Here is a 13,522-nt window from a genome sequence, read left to right on the forward strand (position 1 = left end):
CTGCTGCACCGGATAAAGCTCGGTACCCGCGAATCCCCTGCACCCTGAGAGTGCGGTCCTAATGCAACCTGGGGAATAATCCACATTCGTAGAAAATCTTTAAGAAATTCTCTCGAGTTCCTGCTACATACATATACATAATATCTTTATAAGTCGTATCTATAAGTTGCGCATTTTTTTTTTTTTTTTTAATATAGAAACGCGGATGGAGAAGTTTACGGGAGATCTCTGATAGATTTCTTGTCGTTTCCCTTGGTTTTTTCGTTTTCCTTTTTGCATCGAGCATAAATTCGGATATCACTCGCCTCACTCATTGAAATATATGTATCTGCTTTTCCCTTTCACGCAGCACTGGAAATACGTCAAGGTAGGATCCACGAGCCCCCGAAGAATCCCGGCAAGTGCGACTAGCCGACCCGCTAATTCGACGGACCCCGGGAGGAGAATCCACGATTCGGCGGGACTCGAGACGCCCTTTTAAAGGGAACTCTCGATATACCTGAAAATTATGGACGGCGAACGAAGGCGATCAGCTGATCCGACCGGACTCGCGTATTCTCCTCTCGGTCCACTTTCCCGACTCGTCACCTCCGATTCCTCCGTTTCTCTCTTCGTAGAGGAAGAGGAGGAACTGGTCGGGCTCTTTTTATGTCCCTGGACCCTCGCAACACTCGAGATTTCCTGGAGGCGCACTTGAGCGACGGTAGTCGCGGGTACAGGTGCGGAATCCGCGCCTTCTGCATTTTCTGCATTTTCTGCGGGAGCCTCGATGCACTTCTCCCGAAGTGCAGCGTCGTGGTATAGGAAATTGTTACACTGTTAATATCCAAGTATAACATTATACACGTTTTTTCGAGGTACGATATCTCCGAAGTTTCGTATTGGAATTGTGTCTCGGGATTTTATTACGCGATTAAAATTACCTAGAGTGCACTTCGATGCAGTCTGCGTCGCGATTCCCGGCAGGTCTCGAAATATCGAGGGTGCAGCTGCAGGGAAATCTGTGTTTCGTCTATTCTCGGATGAAAAGGAGGTGTAAAATTGTTTAACGAGAGTGTTGACCGTCGCCTTGCCCCGACCCCTGCCAGGTGGAGGTTCACTCTTGTTCTTTAACGTTTCAGACCTACACGTGCCTACACGTGTGCGTTGTCGTGAACAACCAGCCGTGCTGTTCCCCCACCGTAAGTTGACGGATTCCCTCTGTCCGAGTCGTGTGATCGTTTCCCATGGACGTAGGACACGTGGACCCTGCACTCCTGACTTGATCTCGCCCATTACCTGGATATTAAAAAAAAAAAAAAAATAAATACATAAACGGTGGAAATGAAAGAAAAAAGGCAATCATGCCTCTCTTAGTCTACTTTCATAGTGCGGTCCTTCATAAATTGGTTCACGGTAAAAACCACGTTCGAGATTGCACTTATTTTTCCAATATTAATATTCCACAAAAAATATCCGGTATACTTTCAACCAGGAAAAAAAATTTGCGGGGCATATTTAATCCGGCCCGATAAAATAGTGTTTTTATTTTTCATTTTTTTTTTAATAATAACTGCACTTTTTTGAATTCTTTCAAGTCTATAAGACAGATGTTGCGACTCGGACTTGTTCATAATATTCAATGACGGTTTCAATGACGTCCGGAATTACGATGAAAATTAGTAAGAATGAAAAATGGAATGTAAATGAATTGATAAAGTGCGAGGGGAGAAGAGTAGCCTCTCCGTAATTGATTAGCTTTAATTTTTACCGTCTTCGGATCATTCTGAGATCCGAGTGCGAGGTCCGGGCATCCTGCGTCCTTCTTCCTCCCGTTTGGTGTTTCCCTGCACGAAGAGGTGCACGCTGTCTGCATCCTGTACCGCTTGCAGTTTGGTTTTTTTCGAGATATCCGAAAGCAATTCTCGCAACAAATCCTTGGAGGGATTTCCTTTTCTTTTTCTTTTCTCGCTTGCACGCAAACGTACGCGCCCGCGAGAGAAAGAGAGAAGGACGGTCCCTGAAGAGCGGAACGCGCTCGAGGCCTAGATGTGTTACGTTTACGGCGTTTAAGGCGTTTATGGCGTTCATGGCGTTTACGTCAGTAGCAAGTTCCTCGCTAGTTGTGCCTCCCATAGTCGTTGGACTTGCGAAATTCGAGGTCGGCCGTGACTAACTCGATCTTTCGCTTCCAGGCGAGCAGACATGTCGGGGACCTGTTCGAGGACCTGCGGGACGGGCACAACCTCATCTCCCTCCTGGAAGTGCTTTCCGGCGAGCACCTCGTAAGTGTCTTGGACCGATCCCAGGAGTACTCGGGACGACCTCGAGGACTCCGCTCGAGAGCGGGACCTCAATCCTTGGACTTGTTCTTTCAGCCGAGGGAGAGGGGCCGAATGCGTTTCCACATGCTGCAGAACGTCCAGATGGCGCTCGACTTCCTGCGCTACAAGAAGATCAAGCTGGTCAACATCCGCGCCGAGGACATCGTCGACGGCAACCCTAAGCTCACTCTCGGCCTCATCTGGACCATCATCCTCCACTTCCAAGTGAGTTCGACGCCGGGGCGTCCTCTCTTAAGGTCGGCTTGGACGCGAGGAAGGGTGTTCGGGCGCATGCGCAGTCGGGGATTCTTTCACTTTTTCAATACCAAGAGATGGTTAACGCGTTAAGGCGTCATGAAAGTGTCATACGTATATCAAATTGGGTGCACCAAATAATTTCAAACTTTAACATATGTTTATGGAGGCCTTGAATCTCGCGAAATGTCATTTTTCGAAGAAAAAAAAATACTTTTTTGGGTTCTCCGAGATAAATAAACAATTTTTTTTTTTAATTTTGCGACTTTCAAGACCTTCTTCGGGACCTCCTTGGTCAAATTGAAGAATTTCAACAATTTTTAATATTTGGTACGCACGGTTAGGGGAAAAAAAAAATAAGGGGGGTTTCAGGGAAGAGATTCGTAACGAGCCAAGTTTCATGCCGCCTTAAGGCGGGGAATTTAAAAATTGAAACGCGTGAAGCGATCTACGTGAATCCAGGGGCTGTGAGGACGTTTAGAGCGAGTTTTTTTTAAGCCCTTCCTCGCGATCCGTCTTCGCTCGCAGGACGAAATCGCGCCCAAGGTATTTGCCGTCTCGGTCGTGGAGGTCCGTGGATAAACGTTCCCACTCGGAGACCCTTGACATGGCTATGGGTAAATAGCCTTTCCGTATGTGGCACATGGCCGGGGACGGAGGAGGGACGCGTTTTAAATTCGCCGCGGGTTCCGATCGGCGGGCAATCCGCACGCGCGCCGCGCCTTTTTCTCCGCGCGACACGCGCGACGTCTCTCCCCTGTTCGCAAAGTCCTCCTCGGTTCCTCCGGAACCGATTTTCACACCTTTATCCCGATCTTGCGACACTTTATTTCAACTCTTTGGGCATGGACCGCTCGCCGATGATTTTTTCCCAATTTTCCCCGATTTTCCACGACTTTCTGGAGGCTTTCCGGCGCCGGAGGGGATTTGATAAAAACGCCGCGTCGCGGCCTGATAAGAAAATAACCCATTGCTGTCAACATTTCTTCTGACATTCGCGCATGTAACTTGTCTAAAAAGAGAATTTCATGAATTTTCTATCACTCAGATCCTGATAAAAAAAAAAGTCAGTCCATTACCGTCGACATGGGCGCTCGTCATTTTTCTAAAAAGAGAATTTCATGAATTTCCTATCACTCGGATCCTGATAATGAAAAAAAAGTCAGTCCATTATCGTCGACATTGGCGCTCGTCATTTTTCTACAAAGAGAATTTCATGAATTTCCTATCACTCAGATCCCGATAATAAAAAAAAAAAAGTCAGTCCATTACCGTCGACATGCTCGTCATTTTTCTACAAAGAGAATTTCATGAATTTCCTATCACTCGGATCCTGATAATAAAAAAAAAAGTCAGTCCATTACCGTCAACATGGGCGCTCGTCATTTTTCTACAAAGAGAATTTCATGAATTTCCTATCACTCAGATCCAAATAATATAAAAAAAGTCAGTCCATTACCATCAACATGGGGGCTCGTCATTTTTCTACAAAGAGAATTTCATGAATTCTGAATGGTAAAGGGAGGGATCGACCCGATAAGTGGTTACTGCAGGGCAACCTCGTTCCCCGGGGGGTCGCGATTTATAACGTTTCCCGCGGATTTTCCGCAGGAGACGGCTCTCTGTGGCAAAAGGGCGCCGATAAAGGGACGGCTGTTGCGGCGCGTCGGCGCGTCGGTGCGTCGGCGCCGGGAGCTCGCAAAAAAAGCTGTCCTAACCGAGTTACGCCGCAGTTGCATGAAGGCGGGCAGTGTTCCGGCCAGGTCACCGTGTAGCAAAACGTATCTTCCGTATCTCTCGTATCTCTCGCCTCTTTCGTCTCGACGCTCGGGGAAGAGGAGGCCGTCTCGTCCGGGAATTCGAGATCGATGCGCTCTTCCTCCTCCTTCGCGCTCTCCTCGAGTCTTCCCGTCTCTTCGCTTCTCGAAAAAAAAAAAAAAAAAAAAAAAAAAAAGGAACGAATCCCTCCCGATGGATGGACTCCTTTTTTTTCCCCCGTAAAGATACAAATTTACCACTTCTTCGACGGCAACCCCTGCACCGAGAAAGACGTCTCATTGAACCGGAGAAATGTTTCCTTGAGAGAATAATACCAGAAAGATATTTCTTTGGATATTTCTTCGAAGAATAATCGTTTGACTCGAATTAATTCGAATAAATTCTCCCAATGAATTATCAAACTCGGCGGGTGGCGGAGACGTATGAAGGAGCTGCCACGATGGTCTCGCACGCAGAAGTTCATTGATAGTTTTGATACCGAGATTAGACACCGATAACACCGGCACTGTAAACCGCTTATGCGATCACCGCCACATAGTGGAGGGGGCACGTATCTTGCACTCGATGCCGGAAGCTACGTTTCTTTGATTTCACCGCTGACATTGATTTGCTGCTTCTGCATTTTGGCGTCCGGTAACGTCGAGTTCCGCCTCAGGGTTTCCTCGACCTTTTACGTATACCGGAGGTGATAACGATGACGAATCATAAATCGGGCTGAAATTTTTTTTATAAAAAAAAATTCCTTTTCCCTTCTCGTTCGGTCTGGAACGACCATTGTCATGTATCGAGTGGCGATTGTAATTAATTACCAAGGGCACATTTCATTGATAAGCGCCCTCGATACCGCCTGAGAGTTTCTTCGATTTTACGTATACCGGAAGTAATGCCGATGACGAATCATAAATCGAGCTGAAATTTTTTATAAAAAAAATGTCTTCCTTTTTCTTTCGGCCTGGAACGACCAATGTCAGATATCGAGTGGCGATTGTAATTAATTAGCGAGGGCACATTTCATTGATAAGCGCCCTCGATACCGCCTGAGAGTTTCTTCGATTTTACGTATACCGGAAGTAATGCCGATGACGAATCATAAATCGAGCTGAAATTTTTTATAAAAAAAAATGTCTTCCCTTTTCGTTCGGCCTGGAACCACCAATGTCATGTATCGAGTGGCGATTGTAATTAATTACCGAGGGCACATTTCATTGATAAGCGCCCTCGATACCGCCTGAGAGTTTCTTCGATTTTACGTATACCGGAGGTAATGACGATGACGAATCATCGGCCTGAAATTTACTTGGAATATATTTTTTTTTTTGGCTTCTCGTGCGACCTGGACTGACCAATGGCGCGGATGTCGAGTTGCGGTTCAATTTAATTAGCGAGGGCATTTAATTGATAAGCGCTCTCGATGTCGACGTACACGTGTAGTGGTGGACGCGGTGCCGTCATTGTATGTGTCACTGGATATACGTGTATATATGGGACGCTGACACGCGTGTGTGTACACCTGTACGTGCGTGGGTATCGAGAAGGATAAAACGGCTTCCAAATTCGGCGCCGGCCGCAAATTGGAGAAAGCAGGGTCGCGCTAATGTTTTCTTCTTCGTTCGTTTTTTGGCTTCCTTTTTACGTCCCTTTTTTCCTCCTCTTTTTTTTTCTTCTTTTTTTCCTGGCAAGCGGGTTACAGTAATGACGGTCATTCCGCGGCGGCGCGGGGCTTCTGATCAGGCTGAAAATGGTCACTGCGAGAGCTCGTCGCGTCATTCGATTCCGGTGGGGGCTGGGGAATAAAAAAAGAATGCAAGGACCGCGAACGGGAAGAAGAGGATGTTGCGAAAGGAACCGCCATTGGAGATGATTCGACTCCGCTTAATTAAAAAGAGTCTTCTTCATAATCTACGTCAGGCCGCGCCCCTCGTTTCATTCCCCTCCTGGGATCCGAATTTCTAGTACATCCTTGAGAAATTGATGAGATGTCTCTAAAGTATTTAGAAGGAAAATATATATAACGATCTTTGTAATTTAGGGGATAATGAGGCCCGAGTGAAAAAAGAAAAAACGATCTCGCGACCGTCCGGCATTAAATGGTCCAATTCGTGATTTCCGTTGTTTCGATTTCGTTTTCTCACGGGAAACGTTAGGTCGTTCCAAAAACTCCGTCATTTTCCGGCGAGATGTGATGTCTGTGGAAATGGACGAAACTTTTGGAGGGATTTAATGAGTCCTCGATGTCCCGGGTTTACTCGGCGACCCTGAGTAAAGAGGGACATCGAGTCCCGACATTACCTCGGCAAAAGAGGTGCGATCTAATCGTGGAAATCTTTTTCTTTTGCGCCCCAGAGATGGCGACGCAAGGTAAGTTTTCGCAGCCTTTCCCTGTATTTAGAGGCCGGCCGACCCGCCGGAGCCGCCGTCCGCGCGGCGCGAGCTCCCGGCCGCGACTGGCGCGAGTCCTCGCTTACCGGCCGCGCGCTGCCTTTTACCGACCCCCCTCGCTCGCCTCGCTTACTTCCAAAGCGCAGCATGGATGGCGCCACCTGCACCGCCTGCATCGCTCGCTCCCCCGCAATCGCTGCTCGACCGTCGACCGAGATGCCACGTGGCCGCTCCTCGCCCACCTGTCGAATCATCGACGATCGCTTTTTAAGTGACATAGGAACCTCGTTGTTTTTCCAACCTTAGCTTCAATAAAAAAAATTAGAGGGTGCCGTAAAATGCAGTAGAGGAGCGTCGGGTAGATCTTGACGAGTAAGTCCAGCATGCCTCCGTGATTGAGAACCACCTTATCTAGATTCTTTTCCTATTTAGAAACTGGACAAGTGCAGGCGTTTCTTTACCCCATGCGTTGATTAACTTTTCATTTGGGAGTAGTTAAGGACGCTTGAAATGCTCTCCCGGCAGAGGGCGCGACGCGCGGCGAAAAATGGCGGAGGACGCGCGCACAACGGTGTTCCTTTTGTCGGTCAAGGCGACATACCTCGACGCGACGCGCAATCCTAATGAACGGACTGTCGTAACAGCCTGTCGCGCGAACAACTCGTCGGGAATTTCGCAAGGGCCTTTTTTTCTTTTCCTCCTTTTCCCCCATTTTTTTTTTTTTTTCGAGCCACCCCCTGAGATCGAATCGCGCGCGCATTCTATACGTATCCGTATCAGCGACGCAAGGACGCTAGGAATACAATCGGCACGGTAGACACCGGAAATCCACCTGTGTGTCCTCGATAATAATATATACGAGAATGGGAAATAATTGCTGCATGTTTATGCTGCCGAAGATAGCGACAAGAGACAACGAGTATAGGGATCATCCTTCGTCTCTCCCTTCCCGATAGGTGGCCAGCCGCCATATTGCGCTGCGTAACCGTTTCCCGTAAATCGAGAGCACGAAAAAGAAATAAACAACCCCTGTTTTCTCTCTTCCTCGTCTTCTGGTTTCGCGGTCAGAACGCGTCGCAACGCGTACGCGCGTCATTTCGGATCGCTCTCGACATTCCGACCGATCCTTTTCGATCGCACCGATTATCCGCGGAAGGACGGTCGCGGGTCGCCATATATAGCGCTTCGCGGAAGCTCGAGGCACGTCGCGTGGGCGGGGTCGATCTATCGATCGATCTCCGTGGGCGACGACGGTCCAGAGATTTACGATTAGGTTAATCGCGGCGCGATCGCGTCGCCCTTCCGGAGGCCGAGCGCTCCCGAATGCTCCCGAATGCCCCCGAGCGCCTCCGAGCGCCCGGCCGCTGGTCGGCGGTCGCGTGCGCCGAGTATGCGGGCGGCCGACCGCAAGCGACCAATCACGGGCCGCGCTGGAATCCGGCGACCAATCAGGAGGCGCCTTTCGGGATCTCGCGAACCCGGCGACCAATCGCGAGTCCCCGTTCGATAGCACTCTAGTTGAACTCCGTACAACGCGCGTATCTCGCGTTTCAAATGGCACGTATCGAGTTTCGCGACGAGTATCGAGTGTCCGGTAATCCTCCGGAACCCCGGCTAACTTCGTTAGGGTATCCGCCATCTTTGAATCGGGGTGTCGTTCCTTTCCGTGAGTATAATCCCGGACTTACCCTTTAAAATTTCGAAATACCTAACCTCACGTGTCCCGTGTTCGGCAATTCGATTGGCCGCCACTTTTGACCGTTGAACGTGGTGTCGGCGAAATTGACGAATATTATATTTGAACGCGGGAATATTCAAATCGACTCGAGGAGCGCGAAAAGATGGAAGGATTTCGCGATTTCTCAGGAGTCTCTCCTCGGTGAGTGACGCCATTCCGTGACATCACCTGCGGAAATACTCGGCGGGGGGGGTTTCGTCATAGAGGAGGGACGGAGGAAGGACGTCCTTTCTCCGCCCAATTTTTCTCCCCCCTCTCGATGTGGACCCCGACGTGTCCCTTCCGTTTGAAAAGACGACCCGCGGCGTTTTTCGTCCAACGGGACGTAGAGGCGTCGATCGACCTCCATTCCAGGATCATAATCACCGGAAGCGGCCCGGGTGAATCCCGTCTCTCTCTCTTTCTCTCGAGGACTTCTCATACATACTGTGCATACGTAACCGTACCGCCTCTTCCTCCGGAAGGAGGGGGGCGAGTCGGCGTTCCGTTCTCGAGCCGTTTTCTTGCCGCTCGAGGAAGGACGACCGAGCTGTTTGCGGTTTTCTCGCTTTGTCTCGCGGTGGACGAGCGAGATGTCGAGTCGTCGTCGACCGAATCTCTCGACGACTCTTCGGGGTCCGTTTCGCGCTACCGGAGTCGAGTTTGAGGTTTTTAGCCCCGGTCCCGTTACGGGATCTGCGATTTAAGCTTCGGTCGGATGTCAAATTATGCAACTTGAGAAAAAAACATTCGTCGAACAAAAGAAATATTTGGATAATCCCAAGAATTATTACAATTAAATAAATTGCCATCATTCAGTTATGCACCCTGAGAAAAAAAAAACATTCGTCGAACCAAAGAAATATTTGGTTAATCCCAAGAATGATTACGCTTAAATGAATTGTCATAATTTAGTTATGCATCCTGAGAAAAAAAAATATTCGTCGAACCAAAGAAATATTTGGTTAACCCCAAGAATTATTACAATTAAATAAATTGCCATCATTCAGTTATGTACCCTGAGAAAAAAAAAACATTCGTTGAACCAAAGAAATATTTGGTTAATCCCAAGAATTATTACAATTAAATAAATTGCCATAATTTAGTTATGCACCCTGAGAAAAAAAAAACATTCGTCGAACCCAAGAAATATTTGGATAATCCCAAGAATGATTACGCTTAAATAAATTGCCATAATTTAGTTAAGCACCCTAAGAAAAAACATTCGTCGAACCAAAGAAATATTTGGTTAATCCCAAGAATTATTCCACTTAAATGAATTGTCATAATTCCGAATTCCAATCAACTTATTCGACCTCATTTGAGTTGAATAATTATTCCTCCAATTGACAAAGTATTTCTTTGGTTCAATGATTTTTTTTTCCTCTCAGTGCAGGCGTCGTTATCTGGGAGTTTTTCGATGCGTTCGCCACCGAATTTTCGACGCAACATGAAAATCTTTGATTTCGACCTAGAAGACGAGGCGATGCGCGTCCTGCGCTCTTCTCCTAACCCACGTAATTCATTAGCATGCAAATTCGAGGAACGGCGTATAAGAAATCGGTGGATTATGAAAACATGGCGCTCCTCAAGGCTGGGCAGCCGTGTTGGGAGCGTGTCCCTTCTCTGGAGCGCCGCGACGCCCACGGCGCCCGCGAAAAAGGCCGGGAAGAGCGCGAGGTCGCCCTTCGAGAGCAACGAGTGCGCCTCCGCTTCTTTCTCGAGGGTCTGAAATTTTGAAAAACAAACAAAACCTAGGATACGAATATAAATCGGTACAATATAGTTATACAATGCAATAAAATAATACGTACAATCGTGCATGTACAACTGATCAAAAGTCAGCGTACAAAATGTCGAGAATCGTAAAACAATGATTTGACTAAAAGAAACTATCATAATTCCGAATAAATGTTGCATCCTATTTATTCCAGCTTATTTTCGAATGAAACAATTAGTCTTTCAATTAACCGAATACTTCTTCGGTACTGTTTGAGGAAATATTTCTTTGATTCGATGACATTTTTTTTTTTTTTTTTCGGTGTTCGCTATATTTCCAGGAGATGTATTTAATTTGCGTTTGTTGGGGGACGTACTTTTGATTATGTGTATGCCATGTTTCAAGATATATTTAACGGTGCGTTTGTTGGGCGTTGCGGTCCGTCACGGAGCGTCACCGAGCGTTGCGGACTGTCGGGAACAGGTGGGGGCGGCCGGTCGCCGCGCGCGGAGCGACAGTCGCTCGCGAGCCGCGGTCCTGGAAGGACCTCGCGAGATCGGCCGGTCGTTCGACCCGCGTCCGTTCGATCTTCGATCCTCAACCTTCTCGACGGTACATTGCGATCCTCGCTCGCGACTCGCCTACCATTATCCATAATCGAATCGGGAAAACATTCCCACGCCCACGATAACAATTTACTAAAACCTCGATCGCTATTCTCACGGAGATAATCACGGTCCCGCCGATTAAATCATAAGCTACGTAGACGCGATCTTGCGTGGAACTGCGAGCTGTTTACAGGGCATTCGAGCACGTGGATTAAAAGTGCGCGGATCGTCGTCAGTATTTGGAAACTGCCGATCCTCCGGATCGGGAAAGACGGAAGCGATCCGTCTTCGCGGCGGGAAACCGACCTTGGGAAATATCTAGACCGGCGACCTTGCCTCGTATATATGGAGAGATTTATGAAAGTCAAGGGGGGCTGCCTATCGATATAGAGCGACGACGGTCCGAGCAGATCGGTAGTCGGTGATCGGCACTCGGGATGGCCGGGTGATCTTGAAAATAAAAACGCAAATAATAAAAATCATTATATCGTCCTCTCGCTAAATTCTCAATCTAAATTTTCTAACTCTTCCACTCTCTTGTACCACCTTCAAAATGCTCACGCTTAACCACGTGAAATTAATATATATATAAAAAAAATAGATTAATCAAATGTTACAACATCAACGCTTGAGTGTATTAATAATCGATAGTAATAATATATATACACACATAAAAAAATGCAATTTTACTTGCAGCGTGCCTCCGGTTAATTGAGTTCGTTAACGCCTTCAAATAATCGAGATAAAAATAAAACCACACTTTTCTTGGACTAATTCGGATGTTTTGTTAACGCCTTGAAAGTAGTCTATGATAATCGAGGTTGATAAAAAATGACCACTTTCGCTTGCCGCTTTTCTCGGATTAATCGAAAGGTTTTACCGCCTTGATATACGAAATCGTCGGGCGAGTCGCGAGGAGAGAAACGGTCTCCTTTCCGGGGAAGTCGCGAAACCGTGAATCCTGCTTCCAGACACGAACTCGGAAAATCGAGGTGCTAGAAAATCAAGGTGCCCGCAAAAATCGAGGTACTCGAAAATCCAGGTGCCTGCAAAAATCGAGAGTACAAATCGAGATCCCGAGGGATGTTCCTCGGAGGCGACTTTCCGTTGATCGATACTCGAAGAGGAAATCCAGCCAACGGCATTTGAGGTCCTGGACGAGAAGAACAAAGTCCAAGAGATGTCGATATATCGATTCAGCAAGAGCGGGAGGCTGTTCGTCCAGGGCACCCGGGAAGCCGACGACCGGGACAACGTCTCCGGGGCCGGTCCCGCGGGAGGAACGCCAGATCTGCAGGCGATCCACACGAAACGCAGACTCTCCACCGAGGTTCTAGGTCTGATCGAAGATCGAAGATCGAGAATCTAGTCGAGACTGCCCTGAAAATGATATGCAAATTCTTGGCATCCTAGGGTTGATATTTGCGGTTTCGTAGGATTTTTCCGGGCTTGAAAATAGAATTTGGATTACATAGAGTCAATGCGATATGAAAGGGTTATTTTATATACATATAAAATATATATTATATTTATATAACTTTTCTCCAAAACGAGTGCACCGAATTATCGGAAACTTTAACACGTGATTATGGAGGCCCTAAGGAAAAACGCGATGCTCGTGAAGTTTCATTTTTCGAAGGAAAAAAAAGCGTCTTTCTCGTTCTTGTCCAAGATAGACATTTTTTTTTTTAATTTTTTTTTTTTTCGAAAGATGAAATTTCACGAGCATCGCGTTCTTCCTTAGGGCATTCGTAATCACGCGTTGAAGTTTCAACTGATTCGGTGCGCCCAGTTAGGAGAAATATTTTACATATATTTTTACTTTTTCGTATGTATATATCACACTTTCATATTACGTTAAGAAGGGAACAAATACAAGAATGACGTTTTCGAGTCGCCGGGACGCGCGTGGTATGTACGGCGTGAATCGTCGTAAACGTCCGTATCTCATTACACGCGATAGATAAGGCATTCCTCCTTATCTCGAGGAAAGGTGCACTCGTGAACCCGGTCGAAATATCAGTTTCCTTGGGAAATCAGCATTTTATTCAAGGCGATAGGGGAGGAGAAAAATGTAACCGCCATTTTTTCTAATCCCCTGAGAAAAAAAAAATGGATCATTCAATCGAAGAAATATTTTGATAATACGAGAAATAATGATTTCGCTGAAATAGACAGAAATTGTCGTAGTTCCTAAGAAACTTTACAACCTGTTTAATTGGGCTTATTTGGGTGAAATTCATTATTCCTTGAACTTCCTCGAACAATATACTTGTTTGGTACGATTTTTTTTTTTTCTTTCGGGATATAATCGCGCTGGAATTTTGCAACGCACGCGAGAAGAAATGGCGGAAAACCAGGCAGACTCGACTAGATCGATTCGTCGCGAGGAATCGATCTCGACGGAGACTTTGATCGGTTCAGGCTCGTCGATCGAGTCGACGAAAACCTCGAGGCGAGGGGAGAACGGCGCCAGGCGCATCGTGACGCGGATTGTCCGGAAGACGACGACGCTGACGCGCGGCGAGGAGAGGAGCGTCGCCGAAGACCCGGTGAAACGAGGCCAGCTGAGATACCTTCAAGAGGCGACCCGATTCGTCGGCACAACCACCCACCGGTCCTCCCCGAAGCCGAAGACCGTCCGGGTAAGGATGGCCCCGGGTCACCGACTTTTGTATTACACGCCATCGAATGATGTGAACGAGATATAAAAATCGGATGATGAAAATCACCCGTGGATTTCGAGCTGATTTTCCGCTCG

At 47.3% G+C, this 13,522-nt stretch overlaps 1 protein-coding gene across 28 annotated transcripts in view; it reads left to right on the forward strand.

Annotated features, from left to right (window-relative positions):
• LOC105694779 (microtubule-actin cross-linking factor 1) overlaps positions 1–13,522 on the forward strand; it is a 104,797-nt gene that overhangs the window by 32,454 nt on the left and 58,821 nt on the right. For 19 of the 28 annotated variants that reach the window (XM_023432201.1, XM_023432207.1, XM_023432215.1 and 16 more), the window contains 3 exons: positions 1,122–1,181; positions 2,175–2,264; positions 2,358–2,528. In XM_023432201.1, the coding sequence (XP_023287969.1) occupies positions 1,122–1,181; positions 2,175–2,264; positions 2,358–2,528 (321 nt within the window). Of the gene's footprint in view, positions 1–1,121; positions 1,182–2,174; positions 2,265–2,357; positions 2,529–10,664; positions 10,766–11,732; positions 12,099–13,185; positions 13,407–13,522 lie in introns of those variants that run through there. The other 9 variants (XM_012415734.1, XM_012415756.1, XM_012415755.1 and 6 more) reach the window with 2 other exon arrangements.

The sequence above is a fragment of the Orussus abietinus genome, unplaced genomic scaffold, assembly GCF_000612105.2.
Source record: "Orussus abietinus isolate OABI.00-Male unplaced genomic scaffold, Oabi_2.0 scaffold257, whole genome shotgun sequence".
Taxonomy (NCBI): domain Eukaryota; kingdom Metazoa; phylum Arthropoda; class Insecta; order Hymenoptera; family Orussidae; genus Orussus; species Orussus abietinus.